Source organism: Mastigoproctus giganteus, chromosome 13, assembly GCF_048544385.1.
Source record: "Mastigoproctus giganteus isolate SK-2022 chromosome 13, ASM4854438v1, whole genome shotgun sequence".
NCBI lineage: Eukaryota > Metazoa > Arthropoda > Arachnida > Uropygi > Thelyphonidae > Mastigoproctus > Mastigoproctus giganteus.
This window is the reverse complement of record NC_143587.1, coordinates 54,054,965-54,079,554: the sequence shown is the minus strand read 5'-3', so window position 1 is coordinate 54,079,554 and position 24,590 is coordinate 54,054,965. Positions and strand designations below refer to the sequence as shown.

Here is a 24,590-nt window from a genome sequence, read left to right as displayed (position 1 = left end):
AAAGTTTTAGTCCAACTTAAGGAATGAAGAGAATAAATGCTCCATATGCAGCTAAGCTTTTTAGACCTTTTAATTTTAAAGTTTGAATTTTAATGTCAATGACATAATGTAATGTTTTCCTTGCTGGCAGAGGTATGGTGGTTGTAGACCAAAGTTGGGTTGAGCGCTCAATATTGAGACTGGGATTTGGAACACTATTGTTCTGACAGTGGGGAAGATGTCTAATATTTTTTATAAATTTTATATCACCTTTACAAAGAATTGTTAATGCATTGGACTAGGAGAGTTCGCTGAAAAATAAGCATCCTATATCAAAAATAAAGGTAATCCCTGTTGATTTCATAATAATTAGAAGGAAATGAATCATACTGGCTCACTATAGCATAACCTTGGTAACATAACTGATGACCATAAACAGGCAGCCGGAGCTATATATTTTTATTTATTTTTTATTTTTTTTTTTGCAGTAACATTCATATTTCAGTATTGTTTTAGACTTGACAGTATTATTGGCTCAGATATTGGGAACTAGACAATTGCACGATCACTGAAAATGAATTGCAAGAGGTATTTATCCATCAACTTCTCATGCTGTATTAATAAATAAAGGATCCTCGTGCCCTTATTTATTAAGAGCAGTGGCAGAACAGATTGTCAAACCTCTATCACAACAGATGGAAACCTAGTCTCAGGTGAAGTCCTAAAAGACTGGAGATTTGAAAATGGCTCTCTGATTTACAAGGCTAGTTCCAGCAGTGGCACTGACAATTACTGACCTGCAATTTCAACTTCTATCATGCCAAATTATGGAGATGATGACTAAGAAGCATCCATACATAAATGGAATTATATGAGAAACACAAGAAAACAACTGTTGAGAAATCATACCTCATCTGATAATAATAAGGTTGTTACAAAAGACCTGAATGCAAAGAATAATTGACTTGTAATAATTTTTCATACAGTTATCCATTAAAATGCAACCCAGTTTTTAATACAAAATTTTCTTAAAAATTAATATAGAATTTAATTAAAATTGCTATGAAATGCGCAGCAGTACCCACTTTGCTTGGACAGACACACATTCACTCATTTTAATGAATTTGATGCAACTTTATAAAGAATATATATTCATCAATTATGCAAAGTATGTGGCATGTACTATGTTTGAACAAGCCTTATTCTTGAGTTCACCCTACAGATAAAAATGTGACAGTGAAAAATAAACAATATTCTTCTTAGGGGGAACCCACACTACTAAATGCTGCAATATCCTGCAAAAACCATTATTACAATGAAACTGCTTTCTGCCACCTGTCTAAAAATCTGATGATATCATGCTCTCTTGTTAATTATATGTTTACACTTTAAGCCTTCTGAGACAGTCCCAATATGAGAGAGTCTTCTTGTACAAAGTGAAAAAATGTGCCATCAGTGGGAAAGTACTACAGTGGAAAAAAGTTTGGTCAAATAGTAGAAGAAAAAGGATGATTATACATGGCTACTGCTCTGAGCAGAGTCCAGAAATATAAGTAAAATTTACTCACCACTTAACAAATCCACTTGTTTTGATATAAAAGTGTATTTTTTTAATGAAATTTAAATTACCTGATAATATCATGGCTGGAGAGCATAGTATGTGGCATGTACTATGTTTGAACAAGCCTTATTCTTGAGTTCACCCTACAGATAAAAATGTGACAGTGAAAAATAAACAATATTCTTCTTAGGGGGAACCCACACTACTAAATGTCCTAATAGACATATGGTATCATGAACTTTAAAAAACTTTTTAAAATATCTGTTTTTTATATGTAGCAGCACATCAAATATGAATTAACTCGTTGCATTTTCACTTTTTACACTGGTGGGAAAATGGCACCACATGCTACTTTTTCAGTAGTACAATGCCACCTTCCCTTACCACCAGGGTGAAGACACTTTTGGCTACTTCTGCATGTTTAGTAACCAACTTTTATACCTATATTTTGCACAGCTAGCATTTCCAAAAGTTCTGACAAGGGATTCTTTTAATTGCAATAATCCAATATATATTTTAAAAACCCTGAAATTATAACTAATATTTTTATGGATATTTCAATATTTTTAAAATTTTTTATAGACATAGAGTTTGAGAACTCTTTTGTAGCCTGCACACTTAAATTTATGAGTGGTTGACGACTCTACTCATAACCCTTTACAGAATTTTTAGAAATTGTCTACTCTGGTTTCTTTAATAACCAAAGTTATTTATAAAAATGGTCTTGACTAAGGTATCTCAAAAATGAAAAACATGCACAAGATATTCTTAGGTTCATATACAACTTGTTTATTGTTTTAGAAAAGACCAAAAATAATGAAAAATATATAAGAACAGAACAAAATTTCTGATTACTATATTCCACTATGTCTTAATTTATATCCTAAATGTACTTAATAACATACTTACAGGACTCCTTGCATCCCAGGCCATGTTCTTTCAGTAAAATAATCTCTAGCCAATGGTTTCACCCAGAGCAAAATAATGAGCAATGGAGCCAAAAAATTTAGGTGAAGAATCACCCTACAAAGTGAACAAATAAGTTGGCTGCATGTGTTCTGTTTATGAAGTTTATTAAAATGCTAATTAAATCAGAAACTTATTCCAAAAACTGGTCACTGAAAAATATGTAATCTTTAAAATAAGATTTATGAAATGAATTGCATAAGCAGTAGGAAACTAATGTGCAGCTAATCCACTTTATCTTTTTTTATTTTGTAAAAATGAAGAAGTATATCTGAAATTTGTCTTACTCATCTGGTTTTAGCATACATATATTATACAAGTAAGATAACTGTATCTTACTTGAACATAATACATTACACTTAATAAAATATAACAATATTGACAGCAAATTGATGATGGAGTTGGGTGGGGGTCTAATTAGTAGGAAAATAGCAATACACAAGGATGCATAAACAAGAGCTGAAGCCTTCCTGGATGCTGGGGACATAACAATAATGGGTATTTACATTATCAAAATAAGATGGATACAAACAATATAAATAAAATTATTTACTTACATTACTATATACAAGGGATGGCTAAACTTTGGCTTTCAAGTTGTTGTCATCATCATCAGCCATTTTAAATCCACTGCAGGGTGTCAAGTTGCCTCTCCAGCAACTTGACAGTTTCTTCTATTTTGTGCAATGAGCATCCATTTACTTCCCACAAACTCATGAATTTCATCTGTCCATCTCCGTTGTTGTCTTCTATGTTTTCTTTTAGCTCCTCTTGGGTACCATTCTGTTATTTTCTTAGTCTATCTGTCATCAAGTCTTCAAGCTGTGTCCATTTCAAGCTTTGTGCCCAAGTCCATTTCAGTTCTTTAGTTTTGATAAGGATGTCCTCTACTTGAGTTTGCTGTCTAATCCATGTGTTTCTCTTCTTATATAACAGTCTGATTCCTAGTATAATTCGTTCCATTCTTTATTGTGTAGTTTTCAGCTTCTCTTCCATTCTTTTGGTGAGTGCCCAAGTTTCACTTCCATAAGTCATGGTAGAGAGTATACATTGGTCCATTATTTTACGTTTCAGACAAATTGGGATATTGCTCCTCAGTATGTGACTATATTTCCTGAATGCTATCCATCCGAAATTTATCCTTCTCTTGACTTCCTGCCATTTACCATTATTACAGTTAGTGACATTTCCCAGATAAGTATATGAATCCGCCTTTTCAATTACTGTTCCTCCAATATCCTTTTGTAGGGTATACTCATTCATCATTATTTTTGTTTTAGCCATATTCATCTTTAGTCTGAAATCCTTACTAACTGTGCATAACTGATTAAAGTTTTCGTCTAATTCTTCGGGATCGTGCTTATGATCACAATGTCATCTGCAAATCGTAAATGGTTTAGATACTCTCCATTCACATTGACTCCTTTCTGCGACCAGTCTAATCTTCTGAAAGCTTCCTCAAGGGCAGCAGTAAACAACTTCGGAGATATTACGTCTCCTTGTTGAATTGCTTTCTCGATTTTAAATTTGCTACTGTGTTTTTCTAGTCTAATAATGGAGGTAGCGTTCTCATATATTTTCTTCAAAATCATAATGTATGGGGTATCTATGCCTTGTCTTTCCAGTGCCCGAAACATTGCCTTATGCAGTATGGAGTCAAATGCCTTTTCATAATCCACAAATGCCAATCATAATGGTGTTTTATATTTATTTTCTTTCTCCATCAGCTGCAATATTACGTGAAGATGATCCACAATTGAGAATCCTGTCCTAAAGCCAGCTTGCTCTTTTGGTTGATTCTCATCAAGTATTCTTTCTAATCTGTTATTAAGTACTTTAACCTGAAGTTCAGTTCTTCAAGAAAGGGCTCAAACAATTCGTACCTCGAGCATATAGAGTACTTTCTGTTAACAAGAAATGGGGAGAGAGAGGAAGAGTGATGAATAACAAATGAATTTAATGTTTAATATCCAACTAACATTTTTCAAGAAATACAAGGGGAATTCCTATCATTCATTTATACAGAGTTATATGGACAGTTGTGTCTTGTCTATACCAACAATTTCTTTAGTTTCAAAAGCCTTACAAGTAGAATATAAAGCATATAACACCTTTACATATGGTTTTAATTAATTTTTAACAGGAGATATATTTTTTATTATTCTCATGATCTTTTTTTCTTTCTTATACAGTACGTTAGTAATGTTTGTTATGCAAAATAATTACCACTGAAATTATTTTAATAACTTTATTATTCAGCATGTTAAATATAGTTAAAATAAAGTTATAAATCATGACTTTGAAATAGCTGGATTATAATAGCATAATTTTATTGCGTGCAAAAAAATTTTATTTAATATAAAAATAAGGTATATATATATATATACATTTGTGCTACCACTTTATTAGGCACACCCCTGCTGTGCACACAAATGGTTCCTCCCACAACATTGCAAGTCACATGACCACAGTTGTGGATATAAATGCAGCAGAACAACCTTTCTAGTATCAGTTAAGTGTGTCTGCATGGGTAGCACAGCGGTATCGTCACCGTCCTCCCCACATGGGTGGAAAAGGCCTGGGTTCGAATCCCGTTGATGATGCAAGGAACTTTAATGGGCTTTTTTCACTCCGTGGCTGAATTAGTCGGTCTCAGGCATAGATAGCATGGATTTTCCCCCCAGAAACTGGGTTTTTTCATCCAGCAAAACAGGCAAATCAACCAGAGAACACACGCAATTTACAGTCATATACATATATGGGTATATGTAAGAGATTACAGGTGGCCCTAAAATAATAATTTGAATTTTTTGAATCAGTTAAACGTACAAACCTAGCAAGAATGGGGAAAAGGAGTGATCTAACAGACTTCAAATGTGGCATGGTAGTAGGTGCAAGATGTGCTGGACAAAGCACCTCTGAAACGGCAGTTCTTCTGAACTTTTCATGCACCACAGTTTCAAGGGTGTATCAAGAATGGTGCAACAAACAGAAAACATCCTCTCAACGGCACTCCTGTGGAAGAAAATCACTTGTTGATGACAGAGGTCAGAGAAGGATGGCTAGAATTGTGCAAGCAAACAGACAGGACACAATGTCATATATCACGTCAGAATACAATCTTAGTGCAGAGAAAAAAATATCGTAGCGGACCACTAGTCGCACTTTGTAGAAAATGGGCTACAACAGCCGATGGCCACATCACGTACCTTTGTTATCAATGAAGAACAAGAGAGCATGCCTCTTGTGGGACAGCAACACCAGCACTGGACTATCGAGGATTGGAAAACAGTTGCTTGGTCTGACGAGTCGAAGTTCCTGGTGCATCATGTTGATGGAAGGCTCAGAATTTGGCAAAAACAACATGAATCCATAGACCCATCATGTCTGGCGGCTACTGTGCAAGGTGGTGGGGGCAGTGTTATGGTGTGGGGAATGTTTGCTTGGCACACTTTGGGTCCATTGATACCCATAGATTCACATCTGAATGCCACCAAGTGCATCCGTTCATGTTGACAGTTTATCCTCAGTCAGATGGTTACTTCCAGCAGGATAATGTGCTGGTGCATAAAGCCCGAACCACTATGGAATGGTTCCAGGAACATGACAATGACTTTTCTTTGCTGTAGTGGCCCGCTCAGTCCGCGGATCTCAATCCTATTGAACATCTTTGGGATGAGCTGGAAAGGGCTGTTCGCTGCAGGCCTACACTTCTGTCGAATCTCAAGTAACTGTGTGACACACTCATGTCTGCATGGTACTGCATTCCTGCACAATGTTTTCAGCATCTTGTTCAATCCATGCCTAGACTAATTCAGGCTGTTTTGAAGGCTAAATGAGGCTCAGCACGCTACTAGGTAGGTGTACCTAATAAAGTGGCAGCACAGTGTATGTCTGGTAGAACATTGTTCACAGCAGCACATTAAGCACTGGCACTACACGGCTACGTGGTTTTCAATTTGGCTTATTGTTTATGTGCATTTATGCTGTGGTGATTAATTTTCATTTATAGATAGGTAATTCAACCTCAGCTTTTAATTTAAATAAGTTCAAAGCAACTAATTAAATCAAAAAGGTGAAAATCAACCAGAAGAGCTTCATATTAGAAATGAAACCGAACATTTTAAATACAGACTGGATTTAAGAGAACAGAGCACTGATATGTGCTAAACATTTAATTTAGAAAGAGTCATCAATAGAAATGCAAAGAAAAAGCAAAAATCTCAGACTAAGTCGTAAGGTACTGTAGTAACTTTTTTTTAATGCTAAGAAATTAAATTAGTTTGCCTTCAATCATGATTGTGTTGGAAAGAGAGATTTAATTTGTTTAGAGGATAATAGAGAGCAAATATTACTGTTTATATTGCTTAAATGAAATTAACCAAGCATAAGATTATAAAATAAAAAATTAACCATTATTTTAAATTTTAATTTCAGTTACTCCACATATAATGTATAGCTTGTTTGGTTAAACAAACATCATATATTCATTCCAAATGATGTATGAGAGAAATGTTTCAACATTAATCAAATCAGTCAGAAATATCAATATTAATGTTTTTGATTGAGCTGTACACTGAAATATTTCTAATAAGAAAGTTTTATCCCCGACCACAACCTTAATTTTCAGTGGTTGCAATGGCCATTAATTTTATTTCCTATAAGTGGCTTCAGGAAAAATATGCAACCATACAAATTCTGCCAGGAAATACCATACTTTGTCACACTTAGTTTGTATTTTCCTGTTTTAAATTTATTACTTATGATAGGGCTAATCACTACAATTTTTATACATTATTTGCAATTAAGTAAAGGAGCAAGTTACTATATCAATGTAATATCAAAACAGTTTGAGAATATAATGCTACTCTGCATTGCTTTTCTGTCCACTTTTGTTCCTCCAGTGCCATATTTTGGGCTTATGCCCTTCAGAAATGACTATATTTATTCAAAAGTCAATCTACAGTTACTAATATTGTTTTTAATTTAATTTACAGGAGTGGTCAAGGAGCTGAACACATTATTCATTAAAATATCGAAGGAACCACTGTGACCATCAGACAACATTCTGAAACTGGTCACAACAGTGCTTTCCAGTTTTTAATGAACCATCTTCACCTTGGTGATGTTATTTGATTAAAATTGATATTAACTTTAGGTCAACTTGTTAATAAACACAGTTGTTTCTAAAGAGTGTGAGCCCAAACTCTGCCATCGGAGAAGAAAAAGTTTCCCCAGATAGAAAAATATAAAGCAGATTAACATTATTTTCTCAAACTAATACATGATTGCTGATTTGGCTAAGCTTCGTGTTTTATGTTCCATGAAACTGGTCACTTATACAGTTTCATGTAACATAAGGGATGGTCAGTGGGTGTTCCCTGACCATCCTTCTATATTAGTGGGTAAAAATGCCTGTTATTCAATGTCTCTGAGAATGTCAGGGATCATTCACTGATGAAATGTTAGAATAATTTCTTAAATACATTTCAGAGCAGCACAGACAATTTACTAATAACTAAACTACAATATTTATTGAAAACTAAGAGCTAGATTGTCATAATAGTCAGTCTTCAGGGTGGACATGCATAACAAGTGGGGTCCCTCAGGGTTTTGTGTGAGGTTCCTTCCTAATTCTGATGAACAACATTAATGAGGGCATACAAGGGAAGCTGCCAAAGTTTGCTGGTTGATGATTTGAAGTTGGGAAGGGTGGCTAACAATTTGAGCCAGGCCACAATTCTTCAAAAAGGTCTGGTTCAGCTGTGTATGTGGTCCAAAAAATGGCAACTAAAGTTTACTGCTTCTAAATGTAAGTTTATATATAAACTGGTGTTCAAAGACAGTGCATCACCCCTTAAAATTGTAATTGTCATCTGAATAACATAAGTAAATGGCAATATTTCTTACAGATTGCATCAGATAAGATTGACACGCGTAGGTGATGATGTTATATTGCATCAGCTGTTACTTTCAACTATAAAAGCATGTTCTGCAAGAATTGCAGTCATTCCTTGCTTGTGTCAGGATGGCGAGTTACGTGCAGTTGATGCCACGAAGAAAGAGTGCTATTATTGCTTTACATGAGAAAGGATGTTCTTCCTACCATATTGCTTATAGAGTGTCTTGTAATCAGTCAACAGCGAGTAGATTTATTTCCAAACTCAAGGATACTGGTTCTGCTGATAGGAAAAAAGGAACCGGAAGCAAACGATGCTCTACGCCAAAACAGGACCATGTTTTGAAGCACTTATGCCTTAAAAACCATAAAGCTTCTTCATCTGAGCTGAAAAGAGAATGGGAAGAACATACAGGAGTGGCATCAAGTGCAGTAACAGTCAGAAGACGCCTCTTCAAAAATGGATCTGTAGCCCGTCATCCTAAGAAGAAGCCCCTCCTCACACAAAAGATGAAAAAGGACCGATTAATTTGGTGTAAGGAGCATGTCAAATGGACCCACACTCGAGCAGTGGGAGTCAGTTATTTTCTCAGATGAGAAGAAATTCAACCTGCATGGCTCTAATAAGAGACAAAATATTCGCCGTAGACATGGTGAAGAATACCATCCAGACTGTATGGTGTCTACAGCGAAATTCCCTACCAGCCAAATGATATGGGGGTGCATTTCATATCACGGAGTAGGTCACCTGCAGTTTATAAAAGGTTCTGTAAATGCCAATGGATACCTGATATACTGGAAGGCAAATTGCTGCCAACCATTAGAGACCATTTCAACCTGCCAAGTAATTGCATCTTTCAGGACGACTCTGCACCTTGTTATCGGGAGAAAAGCGTAAGTAGGCACTTCTGTAGTTACTTTAGCTTCATTTCTGCCTTACAGGTTCAACAATAATGCATTTACATTTGTTACAGGTGAAAAAATGGTTGGAAGAACAGTCCATTACAACTCTTAGCTGGCCAGGAAACAGCCCGGACCTGAAAATATAGAGAACTGTTGGCATCATGTGAAATCTGCAGTTGCCAGAAAGAAACCAAAGACACTTCGTGAACTTCAGGAAGCCATAATTCATGTTCGGAACCACAAACTATCAGTTGACTATTTTCAGAAATTGATCTTGTCAATGTCTCGACGGTGTGCTGCTGTCATCAGGGCCAGAGACAGTTCAATTAAATATTAGTTTGCACCTGGTGAACTTTTCATTTTGTTTTCCATTTAAAATGATAAACTGAAGCAAATTGAGGGTGGCTTCTGACAAAATTTCAGCCATAATTGTCATGTTTACCAAAACTGTTGTATAAAGGTTGCAAATGCTCATTTTGGAATATTTTGAGAGTACCTGTCAAATATTACTTAGTTTTGGCTTAACTATTAATAAATATCTTTTGTTTATATTTCTATTTGTGATGCTAGTCATTAATGTAACATACCATTGTGAAAAAGGGTTAGAAATATGAAATTCTTATGTGATGCACTTTCTTTGAACACCAGTGTACATTTGAGGAACAAAAAAATCCTGGAATCAAATATAAACAAAGCAAAGGAAGAGAGGTGCTTAAAAGTGATTTAACATGAAGGACTTCAGTGTTATCATTTATTTTGACATGAAATTTTTCATGCAGTGTAAACAGGCAGCTGAGAAGGCACAGGATGTCCATAACTTATTGGACCACTGCCAGTAGAGAGGGACATCATTATTCCTCTATACAAGATGACTGTTAGACCACATTTGGAATACTGCATTCAGATCTGGAGATTGCAACTGGAAAAAAATACAGAACTTCTGGAGAGGGTTCAAAGAAAGGTGATCAGATTAGTGATGTGGGTAAATTGATGCATTAATGATTTAGGTGTATCCTGCAAAGCTTGGCAAACCAGACATCTAATGGAGAGATCTAACTGAAGTATATAATGCAGTGAAGGGTATATAAGGCAACAGAATGAATGAGGTGAGACAAGAACCAAGAAACACAAATATAAAATCTCATAAAATAAGAGAAGACTAGATCTCATGAAGGTCATCAACAGGTAGTGGGTTGCCTCCCAATGCAGTAGAGGCAGTGAGTCTGGCTAAATTCAAAGCAGGATTGGATAGTTACCTTATGGGAGTGAAGAGTATAGATATTATGTTTTGTGTTATTTTAATATTTATTTTAATATACAGGGTGATTCAAAAGTCGGTAAAAAATTAAATAATTGGTATTTCAGTGAATTTTTGACATATGGTAACGAGATTAGTGCAGAAATGCATAGAATTACGTGTTTTTTTCCCGAAAGAATGTCAACATTAGTTCCAAATATGACCGCCAGGTGGCGCTGTACCATGAATGATGTCGCACAAGTGTCTGCTACAAAGGAATTGCAAGAACAACAGCTAAGCAGTTTAGTGAACGTTTGAGAAAGAAAAAGAAAAGAAGCTAAGCGGTCATGTTATCATTACCAGATAGAGCACTGTTGGTGCATTTGTTATTACCGTAATGCTGCATCTGCAACTGCAGCTTTGTGATCTTTCTGTCAGCTGAAGGGTATGCGACATGGTAAAGGACCAATGACTGTTGCAGGACTAAAGATGGTGATTAAGAAATTTGAGACAACTAGTTCGTTACAAGATCGTCCACGAAGTGGAAGACCATCAACATGTGCTACAACTGCGGCTGCAGTTGCGGAAGACATGGATACTCTAATGGCATTATCATCACAGGGAGAAGCAAGCTCTTGTGAAGTTTCACGTCGAACTGGCGTCCCATATGGGAGTGTTGTGTGGAGAGCACTAAGAGTAGTCCTCCGTAGATATCCATACAAAATTCAACACCTTCAAGAACTTGGGCATCCCGATTTTGCAAAGCGGGATGCATTTGAGTTATGTTTCTTTCGGTGAATTGAAGAATGTGACAACAGGCTGTCAATTGTTTTGTGGACGGATGAAGTCCATTTCACTCTCAATGGCACTGTAAACACACAATTGCAGAATTTGGGCAATTGTGTGTGTGTTTACAGTGTTTTCCATATGGTAACAATTCTCTCATTAACATACGGAAAACCCTCGAGCTTACACGGAAACTCCATTGCATCAGTCAAAAGTAACGGTGTGGTGTGGATTCACCTCTTATTTTGTTATAGGGCCATTTTTCTTTCAGGAAATCAGTGGCTCTGGTTTTGAAACTGTCACTGGTCAGCGTTATGCTGACCTGTTACGCAACTGCATTATCCCTAGCCTGGGGAAAAGGCAAGCTTTGGATGTTGTGACATTCATGCAGGATGGAGCACCACCCCATATTGCTTCTCCTGTGAAACAATTGTTACTCTCAGTGTCTGGAGAGAATCCAGTGATAAGCCATCACTTTCAGCATGAATGGCCACCAAGGTCTCCAGACCTGATGCCCTGCAATTTTTGGTTATGGGGCTACCTGAAGTCACGGGTTTACAGAGATCACCCAACGTCATTGGCAATGCTAAAAGACTTTATACAATGGCAGGTATCGATGATACCTCCAGAAATGCTGTTTCGTGCTGTCCATAACGTCATTACTTGTCTTCAGGCAGTGCTCGACAACAAAGGCCACCGCATTGAATATTTACTATAATGAGGTGCTTTGTGGTGTTACAGATCAAGCGCCACTTGATGGACGTATTTGGAAATAATTTTCTCATTCTTTTGGTAAAAAACTCACGTAATTCTATTCATTTCTGCACTAATCTCATTACCATACGTCAAAAATTCACTGAAATACCGATTCTTGAATTGTTTACCGACTTTTGGATCACCCTGTATATATGTTATGTGTGTTATTTTACTGTATAGTTTAGGGCTAAAATCTCAGGTTACGTAAAGTGTTTAACTAATGTACAAGTTAGTGCAACTGCACCATTTCTGTACAAACAACTACTTAAGTGGTTATAAATTGGCACATTAAGTATATCTCATATTGTGAATACCTTCACAACGAGTTGCCATGATATTGCACTACCTCGAATAAGTAACGCTTCACCACAGGAGAAGACTATTGCTACTTATTCTCAGCGGATACTATCACCCATACGGCACTGTTTCGGAACTTATTGGCTCCTCATCAGTGGGTAGGCAGGCACCCTGGTGTTGCAACGATGACAACCCAGTTGCGAAGTATAAATTCACAATATGAGAGATGCCTGATGGTATGGAGTAATTTAGATTACAGTATAGTTTAGGGCTAAAGCCTTGTGTTACGTAAAGGGTTTAACTAATGCAGAAGTTAGTGCAATTGATGCCAATTTATAACAACTTATAACTACTTAATGATGCTAATTTATAACTACCTAAGTAGTTGACTATGTACAGAAATGATGCAATTGCACTAACTTGTACATTAGTTAAACTCTTTACGTAACCTGAGGCTGTTGTTTTTTGTTGTTTTTTTGGTTTTTAGGAGCATTAGCAACTAAGGCCATATTGCTCCGGGAATATGCGGTGGTCATTCCCTGACCTTTCCGCATATGGAAAGCTGTATATGGAGATCTAGCTGTACAATGTACATATACACATATTGTATACTGCTCAATTTTAATGACTTTTTAAGGATCAACTGCCAAAATTAAGAGGAAAGACAATATAGAGGTCCTCTGTTTCTGTAGTGAACTATATTCAGAAAATAATAATATATATACATAAAGATGTTGAATAAGTTTATCACTATAAAAAGTATATAACTCACTGCTGACCAAACAGAAAACCAGATTAAGAGAGAGTGAGTGATTTTAGTTTTTATGGCACATGAGCAACTAAGGCTATGATGCACCAAGTCAAGATTAAGAATAAGTTCAACTTAAAATAAAACTTGCAAAAATGTAAAGTAAAATAAGCATAAAAAGAAGAAAAAAGAACAAAAATCTACTATTTCCAAGAAGAGCCAAATTCTTATTTCCATAAGGAATCAAATCTCTTTGCAACATTGCAGATGAGAAAGAAACAAACAAACAAACTGATGGCACCAACATTTTTTTTCTTTTTGCATACTCTACAAATTCAAACACAGAGATATACTTAACTAGCTATATAATAAAAAAGTAATAAATAAATTTGTAGCCATTGTCAATCCACTGCAGGTTGGAGGCTTCCTCAACAATCATGTTGAGGAATGGACCATAATCTGTCACGCTGATCCAGTGCGGGTTGGCAGATCTACTGTATTTGTATATATATATTCAGCACTACTGAGTACTAAATATATATATACACATGGGAATGCAATACGAAACATTTGGTTTTACTTTACATAAAGTCAAACCAACAGTTATACAATTCAAAAACTGCCAGCTATAATATAACAGTTCAATGTACAGCCATTCCCCAACTTACGTAAAGGTTGCATTCCGCGGAACCTTACGCAAGTTGAATTTTACGTAAGTTGGAATTTCCCTAAATGCTTATGTAGCACTCACAACTATGCGCATTGAATTTGATTGAAGCAAAAAAGAAATGCTCGACGAACATGTAAATAGAATTATTTATCCAATTTTTTTATCTCATGTGCAGGAAAAAGTACAAAGTGTACAAAATTACAAAAAGAGAGAGGAGACAGGCATAATGTTAGCAAGTTTTACCTTTCGAGCATCGTTACCAAAATCAATGTCTCCAGCTGATAAGCATGGTATTGCAGAAGTTGAGGGTAGTAGAAATTTAGAAGGGGTTTTTTCCAACACATCACAAATTCCTCTGCAGTTGATGAATCGGCACTGGCAACTTCATTGCATACTTTAATGTTTTGGAAACCAGCGCGATGCTTGAACCACTCGTTGCTTGCCACGAACTTGGCTTGGGATTCGCTGTACTTATCTTTAATATCTTCATAAATACTTGCTTTTGCTTAAATGGCCATTGGACTCAGGGGCACTCGCTCCTGAATATGATTTTCCATCCATATTATTAATAGCTTTTCCATCTTCGAAATAGAGCCTGAACGCTGTTTTGTGATCACTGTTGATCCTTTAACACGTTCTTTTATATGCACTGTCTCTTAAAATAGTATTGACTGTTGAAGCAGCGAGACCTAATTCTGGCGATAGATGACAAACTTTGTTCTGCTTCGTACTTCTTAATCATCTTCATTTCTAAATCAATTTTGTTTCGTTTCCTAAAACAATGTGTTATTGGGTTCACTGCCAGCACTTGCACTTTCCGTTGGTCCCTTTCCCTTCACCATTGTAATAAGTAAATATGAATGAAGAGAAGATTCAGAAAATTTATTTATGTTTTTATATGATTGAAGATTTCAGTGAAGGGGAACTTTTTTCACCATAATACTGTAACGTAAAAACCCACAAAATTCCAGTTATTGGTACAGTCTGTCCTCGTATAGCATGATAATTGTGTTCCTAGAAACCCTCGTGCAATACAAAATCGTGCAATATAAACAACAGGCCCTATGGGAAAAGTGGGGTTAGGTGCCGACCACCCAAGATTGAACACACATTTGGAACCAAAACATTACCAAACACAATAAATAATCAGGTAATTTTAATCGTTATAAAATACGTAAATATTTTATAATGATTAAAATACGTAATAAAAAATATAATATATTTTTTATTATAATATAATAAATAATAAAAAATAAATATTTTTTATTATTTATTATATTATAATAAAGTATTTTTAGTATTTTTAATACTAAAAAATTTATTATATTAAATAAAATATTTACATATTTTATAATACGTAAGTATAAATTATAATACGTAAGTCGTAATAAAATGCTTACGTATTTTATTACGACTATTACGTAATAAAATATTGATAATTCTTTTGCTTATATCGTAAGCAAACTTGTTTTTTGTTTGATTTTCTATCCAAACAGATGACAGCCGTTCCATCTCTTCCAATTCTTGTATCTTAATCTAATGAATTTTAATTACACTTTGAGTTGTTCCCGCTATGAAAGTTGTTTTTATTTTCTCCGCATTCTTTGTAATTCTCGGCGTTGCCTCATTTAGGTCTGTAGCACGTGCAATATCACATGGTCTTTCATTTTGCTCAAAGCGTTTCACAATTTCATATTTTTTTCTCTATCGACAGAGGCGGACTGGCCATAATATAATAACATAACATAATATAATAATAATATAATAATAACATAAGCCTTACCCGGGAAATCCCGGTGGGCTGAAGGCCGGTGTGATTATGGCCATAAACCGTAGTATGAGGCCACTATAAATTTTCCCGGGTAAGAATTTTTGACCCAGTCTGCCTCTGTTTATCGATATTGCTTTTTTTTTTTCTCTCTCTGAATCTGCAGTGTCTTCGCCAGGACGCTTCCTTTTCACACCTTTTAAGTATTTTACTAATTTTTAGGGAATAAAGCGCAATTACAAAACGAGGAGGCACGCTTAATACACATAAACAAAGCTGCTCGCGTATAGCAACTGAATAAACAACACCGTAAAGGCAGAGATACACTATTAACACCCCACATTTTACTAAAGCACATTTCTGGGGGTTACTACCATAAAACAATAAAAACAATTTCCAGTTTCGTTTCTGCTAGTGGAATCTGTTATAAACTGGTAGTAAACTCCATCTAATTGCATTTGCGATTATATCGATAGCTGGAATTGTGTTGGTTTTTACGTTATTATGGTGAAATGCGTTTCCCCTTCACTGATATAAAACACATAAATACATTTTCAGAATCTTCTCTTCATTCCTATCGTGTTGCGTTCGGTTGGGGTGATTCCGCGTTCGACTGCCATTTCTTGTAAAAACAAAGGCGAATCATGCATAAGCGAATTCGGTTCGTGTTATATAAGATAACGTTCCCCTATTTATAAATCATGTATGATCGAATTCGTGTAATGTAAACACGTGTTATACGAGGACCGACTGTATTATCGCAAATGCAATAAGATTGAGTTTACTACCCACTTATAATAGATTGCGCTAACAGAAAAGCCCAATAAATCAGAAAGTGCAAATTGTTTTTATTGTTTTATGGTAGTGACCTCCAGAAATGTGCTTTAGAAAAATATCACAGAGGCATTAAAAATTGATTCTTATAACAAAACATGATAACGATGAAAGTGTAGTGCAATTTCCATTATAAAAATGACTTTTTAGAGAGATAAATAGCTTAGTTATATAGCAAAAATTTCAACTTCCGAGGTCTTGGAATGAATGACCAAAAAAAAACACAATGTGTTACTGGGTTCATATTACGATATTTTCATGATACCTCCATTTATTCCCGGGAGGCAAAATACGTTTCCAGATTTTTTTAAGTTTGCACCGGCCGGTAAAAACTTACGTAAGGTTGAATTTCCATAAGTCGAGTATTACATAAGCTGGGGAGTGCCTGTATATATATAATATTGGATTTCAGTTATCATGTTTATTTGCTTGTATGCAGGTGGAAAAAAACATTGTTTTAAGGATACCAAATAAGTACCATAGGCCCACCAAATAAGTCAATTACTTAGAAATATCTCGACCACTTTGTCTGTATATTTTTAGTGACTTTTTTCAATGAATAATATGGTCATATTATTCACTGGTTTGAATAATATGACCATAATTCCAAGACAGTACCTTAAATTTTGCACCAAAAATTAGAAAGGTAATCTTCAATTCAAACAAATATAGTAGTAAATCTCTCCTACATAAGCTAATTCACTATGAATATTACTTACTTCATGAATGGACTTTCATTGCAATACTTCAATGAATCGTGATGCATTTTTGCAAACCTTAATCCAGGAAAGGTAAAAAAAGCTCCCATCAAACCACACCAGAGTGCTAAAGATAATTTAAACATAAGTTGAGAAGCTGGTCCACTAGGGGGAAAAAAAAAAAATTAATATTCAATGAATATATATATATATTTTGTTAAACATTATATATATATATATATATATATATATATACAGGCTGGCCTCGATTAACGCGATTAATTTGTCCCGCAAGTGCATCACGCAAAACGGAAATGCATTAATCTAATATAATAATCAATAGGAAAAATTATAATTGGTCCTTGACCTTCTGGAATGTACATAAAGAATTTTAAAAATACTTTTTAAATAACTTTTTAACTGTATACAATGTAAAAGATAATGAAAATAATTATGGAATTAAATGTGTATTGCATAAAACAGCAGTTCCCAAACTGCGCGCCCCAGAATATTTTAAATTTTCGAGGGAAACACAGTGATACTCGACATGTGTCAGACACCGCGCGAACTACTAGGTCGAGGTAGCACAGTTTCAGCATTTCTTATTAAGTTGTTTGGACCTAACTACTAAACAGAATTGTTAGGTATTTCTTTTGGTCTGGGTGCACCTTGAAAAAATTACTGAGACACTAAGGGCACCGTGAACCGAGAAAGTTTGGGAACCGCTGACATAAAATACACAATGAAGAAATGACTGTTGCGGAAATATTTGAACAGTGTTGACTTTCTCTTTTCATCAATCAATTTCCGATAGCCGACAACAATCTTCTCTGGGCCCTGGCGAAATAAATATTGCAGAGAACCTCAAACCTTTTGTTTGAAGTTCTCTGCGATACGAAAGATTTCATCTAATTCTTTTACCATTACCTCCTTCACAGTAACATTTTCATCTGGCTCATTTAAAAATTTGAATTTTTATGCAAGTGTGCATTGACTTTATTAGCAGGAGACAAACAAGTAACACGTCTTCTTCCAATGGTTGATGGAACACACCGAGGCGGGCAGCAGGCAAACGTTTGTTTATTGACCGTACGACTCGCGATTCAAATCTTTTTCAACAATCGCATAAAAAAAAAAATTTTTAAAAATCACGTTAACTGGAAATTTGCATCATGTTAAGTGAAAAGTGGTATAATTTTTCTAATAGGGTTAACTGAAAATTGCGTTAATCGAACTCGCATTATATGAGGCCTGCCTGTATATAATGTTTAACAAAAGCAAAAAAATTTTATACTAATATACACTATATATCCTTTCGTATTATGAATATTTATGTATTCAATAGTAGTTGTATACTAAACATAAGGGTATCGATCACTGCTACAATGCATAATGAAGTTACACTACGTTTAATTAATATAAAAATGGTGTTCTCGGTTATTGTCATAAACTCAAAAACCCAATATAGTGCATATAAATGTAAATTACTCCAATCCAATAAATTAAGAGTACAGTCAATAAAGAATGTCTGGATAAATAAAAAACACATACCAGCAGAGGTCTGGCATCTGGCTTAAAGGAATTATGCATAGTTTAAACCCATCTTAAGTATTACAAAGTCAAGAGTATAAAAGGCATAAGGTTTCTAAAACAAATTGCTATTTAATGAAGTACATTTCAAATTAAAATTCCTGAAAAAAATTGACAAGTGATGCAACTATGAAAACTTGAGGCAGTAACATATTATTATCATTAGCAGTAATAACAAATAATGCAAGAAAGTAAGCTTAAACAACATCATCCAAAAAAAAAAAAAAAAGCTAACACTTCCCATTACACCTGTCCATCCCCTCTAACAGTTTATCTAGTTCTTCCTTAAATTTATTTTTATTCAGACTATACACCTCTACACCAGATAGGGAGTTTGTTGTACCAATCAACCACCCTCTGGCTGAATGCAAATTTCCACACATCTGACCTGCAACAATTCTTCCTCAATTTGAATTTATGTCCCTTGTGTGTAGTCTGAGCAAGAGGAAGAATCCCATCAGTATTGGGCTTACTCAATCCACTCAAGGCCTTAAATACCTCAATCAGATCTCTTCAGGTTTCTAATCTCCAGATGATACAATTTGCAAAACTGAAGCTTTTCCTGGTAAGAGCATCCTTTGATTCTCCTCACCAATCTTGTTGCTCTTCTATACACCCATTCTAGAAGATCAGTGTCTTTCCTAAAATGAGGCTTCCAGACCTGCATGCAGTACTCAAGATGTGGCCTAACCATTGCCTTATACAACAGGATAATCACCTCCTTGTCTCTGCTGGCAAAATTCTTGTATATCATTGACAAAAGCCCATAAACAGTCCTGGCAGCCTGTCTCACTGCTCAGAGAACTTCATATCTGACAGCACAATTACCCCAAGGTCTTTTTCATTCTCCACTAACCTGAGTGTGGTACCACACAGTTAGTACATTAATCTGGGATTGCTCTCTCTATACAAAGTATCTTGCATTTGTCAATATTAAACTTCAGTTGCCACTTCTCAGTTGATTTGTCTCATTTGTCTTGTTAAGTATATGTTATATTGAATATAAACTGATATTCAACATAACATATTAACTGCAAGCACCACTGTCTCTTAAGAAATATGCATATATTGCATAACACTGGCCCAATACATATCATTTAAAATATTATTTGACTTACTTGGAATTCAGTCCCTGGTTTTGTAAGAAGTCATGGGCACTTGTATTGAAACTTGAATATGCTGAAATAAATAATTATGAATTAACTAATTATTCTTAGAAGTAAACCAAGATTAAACAACACATTTTTTAAAGTCATGTAACAGTACCATTTGTAAAGGAACAAATTTCTTGGTAATAGTTTCTTAAAAACATCAAGTTGTCTATCTTCTAAAGAAAGAGTTATTACCTTTCCCTGTTTTACAATTCATTTTAACAGTCGCCACTCTTTTCAATTTCTTTAAAAGTTGCCACCAACTTAAAAGGACATTTAAACATCATATTCATATTGCTAATGATGTTCAATGCCTTTTAAAACAGCATAATTTAAAACTAAGTTAAATAACATTCAAGTAGATCCCATAAAGATATCTGTGGCATAAAGAATGATACTAATTACTGACACTTTTTACAATGTAATAAAATAATTTATTATTTAGCAGTACACATGCTTGGCAAGTGATCAAGGCTCCTGTAAAGGTGCTGTAACATATTGCTAAATAATGATTTTACCATGGTATAAAGGTGTAAGTCATTCATTTGTAGCATTCATCAATGGTTACATGGACTGTTAACATTATGCTATTTTGTCTGCAATATACCTGTAACAATTTGCAACACAGTAACAATTCATCTTGGCATGGATGCCATTAACTTCAAGTAATATTCTGGTGATATACTGGCCTATGAATATTGGATAGTATTTTTCAATTCCTGTATAGTGGATCATGGTGGTTTCCAATGCCAGATGGCCCTTTCAAAGTCACCACATATATGCTCTATGGGATTGCAGTCTGATGACTGTAAGGACTATTGAAGAAGGGAGACATCTTTATATTCCTTGAACCAGTTTGGCATGATGTAAGCATTTAGCCCATAATGATATTTAAATACGTTTAACATTCAAGCATTGGTCCACAAGTATCAAGGACCAATGGAATCCTAGAAAAAAGTAATTAGAGCAAAGAAGATTGGCTCTGCAAGCCTGTAGTGTTGTGGTGATGAATAACAGATGTAGAATTCAGGTCTGATGTGGTGTAGTCCATTGTAGAAGTTTCCTTCTACTGTGTACATACAGCAATGTTGAATGGAAAGGATGTCTACTACTGTAGTTCATTCCAGTTTCCCCTCAATTCCGTTCTGAGACAGTATGGCATTTACTTACTTTAACCTGACAGTGGAGGTGTGGCACCTCACAGGTGTCCCACTACCTTTCAAAAGTAACTTTCTTGCATTAACTGTCAATCAATAATTAATATCCTGAAATTTTTATACGTTCCTAAATAAACATTTAAACATGTACAGTATCTTATGCAGGGTGACACCTGAACATCAGTTCAACTCTGCTTGGTACACTGTGATGAGTGTAGAACTCTGTAAAAGGACAGTAATGTGTAATGTTATGTTTGTGCACATCTTCCTAAATAGAGTCAAACTTTTGCTGCAATAGCTTCTGAAGTGATTTTCTTATGGTTTTTGTATAGAAATTGGGCACAAGAACCTGTCAGGTGCCTGCCACCATTTTGCAACTAACTAACTGGATTTTGTGTGAAGAATGGCATGATACTGGACAAGCACCAACGCTGTTTGTGTAAAGTTTCAGGTTACTCATTTTTCCTTTCCTATTAGGTCAATAAACATCTACTATCTTACCCCAGTCATTTTTGAAAGATTTATTACTGTCTTCATGGCATAAAGATGATAGCATGAAACCCAGTATTCTCTCAAAATGGCTGGGGAAAGCAACATATATAGTTTATATAGTTTCAATTTTGCATGCTCTGAAGGGTGCCATATTTTAAATAAATTTTGAAATAAGCCTTAAAATGGAAGTAATTAATAGTATCAAATATAAATGTTTTTTAATTTTTTAATAATAGTTATATACATAATAAGCAGAAATAAATGCACATGCACAGTTTGAAATTTCACTTAATGGTTTTTAAAAATGTAAAATGAAAGCAACTGTGAAACTGATGTTTCTATTTTATGTCTAATAAGTTTTATTGTAATTTTTGGCAAAATTAACATTTTTTTGGGGTTTTTGAAAACAAAAGGTATAAAATGCTAAATTTTAAATATTTTAAAAATTTTAATATATTTTTAAAAACTAAAAAGTTACAAGTTTTGAATCCTCAAAAAAACACAAAATATTTTATATTTTAAAATATAAAAAGGAATTATTCAAGCAGAATTAAAAAAGCATACGTTTTCTAAAAATTAAAAATAAAATAGGTGCCTGTAAGTTTCCTTGCCACCATCTTTGCAAAAATTGGAGATTCTGCCACTACTAGATTAAAATGCATCTATTTTCAGTGTAGCTGTTTGCCATTATTGAATGCCACTAAGTACACTTCTTTTATTACATAAAAATTAATGTTTTTTGTTATTTTTTTTGGTTCAAATTGCAGCTAATATTTGTGTTTATCTGATAAAGTAGGTGAAACTGTTTCTTACTTGGCATTGGAAATTGCTAAAAAATGAGCATCAAAGTAGGGAGTTCTGCTGTAAACATTCAATGTTCACTACATTAATATAAGAATAATACAAATGCTATTTAATAATTTTTATGTAATTCTGTAGGAATAAAATCAATCAGAAGTGTTTTTATAAGTCTATAAATTACAAATTTATAATACAAACATGATCTGATAACACAGTAGCTAATGTAATTTTATGGTGTAGTATGTACTACTATCATCACATAATCTGGGAATATGTGGTGTTGTCAATGTACTCACGTAGCTCTTAGTCTAGTGTGGTATATTTAAAACTTAAGCTAAAACCATGCCTCAGATTGGAGTAACAAAACAAAGAGCTGAAAGTAGTGGGGATGCTGTGGCTTGGGGGAATAACTGCCAAGGGCAGTTTTCCTATGAATCAGGACCTTTTTATAATGAGCGCTACTTTTTGCATGTTTACAAATCCTATAATTGAACATGATACAACAAAGGGATGCCTCTGTGTATCTTTTGTTGCAGAGTGTGAGGAGATTAATTGCAAATTCAGCATTCTGATGGATAAATATGAGAACTTAAGGAAAGGGTTGATGTCCTCAAGTGAATTAAAATGAAAGACTATTTTAGTTGCCCAGATCAACACTAGAGCCCACACTCATGCATCAACCAACAGAGCAGCATCCCTAAAGATAGAATGCACTGAGTCCACAGGAAGCAGCTATTGTCAGTGACTCTATTCACAGGGAAAAGGGAAATATATTGTGCAAAAATGATAGGTGGAATAGGACCAGTGTATGACTATAGGAACAAAAGTGTATGATATTGTAAAAGAGTAATCATCTTTTAAGGGCACCAAAGATGATATTATTATACAGTGGAACTAATGATATTAGGAATAGTTTAGCTGAGGATTTACTTAACAGATATAGGGCAATGTTGTGAAAAAGATGTCGGTTAGAATTGAAACTGAAAGTATCTGGTATTTGCACAGACATGATAGGATAGGGTACATGAGAACTCTGTCAATCAATTTTGTCTTAGAATTTTTCTGAGCATCATCTGTGCTTATTAACAGGAGAGGTGGTATTTTTCAGAGATGGGATATACTTATATACAATGGGTGCAAGAATATTTCCTATCAAATCTTTGATATCAAGGCAGTGTTAGGTAGGTTGGAAAACTGCTAGCATGGGGGAACACAGACTAATAGTTTAACAGCAGCAACAAGCAGAGGTAAGATGGATTCTTGTGCTGCTTCTACAAGCAAATGTATATGGACTGTGTTAGGTTACTAAGATCAAAAGCAGGTACACATATACATGATTGAACACTAATGCTAGGAGTATAGCAAATAAATTTGATTTGAAGTATTGATTAAGTTGTTTAATGCAGACATTGCAGGAATATTTGAAACATGATGCCACTCAGACATAGGGCATGTGGAATTTGAATATGCTAAGTACAACATGCACAGTGTACAAAAACAATACAGGACAGAAGGGAAGGAGTCATGCTCTTGATTAAGAAGCATAGACTCTAAGGCAGTGCACCCAGTTGACACTGTTGTAATGTTGAGTCAGTTCGGTGTGACATAAGCAGTGGGAAAACAAAAATGAGAGTATGAATCTGTCATTAGCCAAGTGATTCTGATGAGTATAATAAACAAAACAGACAAATAGAATGAAACGGTAAATCATAACATCTTACAATAGGAGTAATGTAGTTAGGGAAGGATGTTACGTGGTTGTTTTCCATTAAGATTATTACTATATTTAATACCACTCTTATACCACATGAAATTAATGATATAGTTTATTAAGCTATTCGCCTAAATTACTATACATTAAGGTAACGTCTCAGGTATTTTACCGATACCCATTATCAGACTGTGCTGCTGACTGACTCCTCTTGCCAATGCTCCCAGAAATCCAATGTGACATGCACGTCGGATTTCTGGGATAGGGTTTCATCAGGTATCATAATCTTATAATAGGAGATTTTAACTTTCCAGATACTGACTGGAACTTGTGATTGGCCACTCACATAATAGCGCAACTTTTCTGGATTAGCTATATGCATTTTGTACACTAACAAGTTAGAAAGGCAACAAGCAATACTCTTAATCTGATTATCAGCAGTGACTCTTCATGCATTAACAATCTCCAGATAAAGGAACTGCTAGGTGGCAGTGATCATAATCTGTTAATGTGGGATTTACTTAAGATATAACTAGTGTGAAGGGTAAAGAAGGGATTTGGCTTTCATAAAGATGATTACAATGGT

General features: G+C 34.8%; 1 protein-coding gene across 1 annotated transcript in view; it reads right to left on the bottom strand.

The window, feature by feature from the left end:
• emei (transmembrane protein 161-like emei) overlaps positions 1 to 24,590 on the bottom strand; it is a 70,029-nt gene that overhangs the window by 21,704 nt on the left and 23,735 nt on the right. The window contains exons 6-8 of the mRNA XM_090387530.1: positions 19,811 to 19,871; positions 17,124 to 17,267; positions 2,450 to 2,563 (exon numbers count right to left, since the gene is read on the bottom strand). Of these exons, the coding sequence (XP_090243656.1) occupies positions 2,450 to 2,563; positions 17,124 to 17,267; positions 19,811 to 19,871 (319 nt within the window). The remainder of the gene's footprint in view (positions 1 to 2,449; positions 2,564 to 17,123; positions 17,268 to 19,810; positions 19,872 to 24,590) is intronic.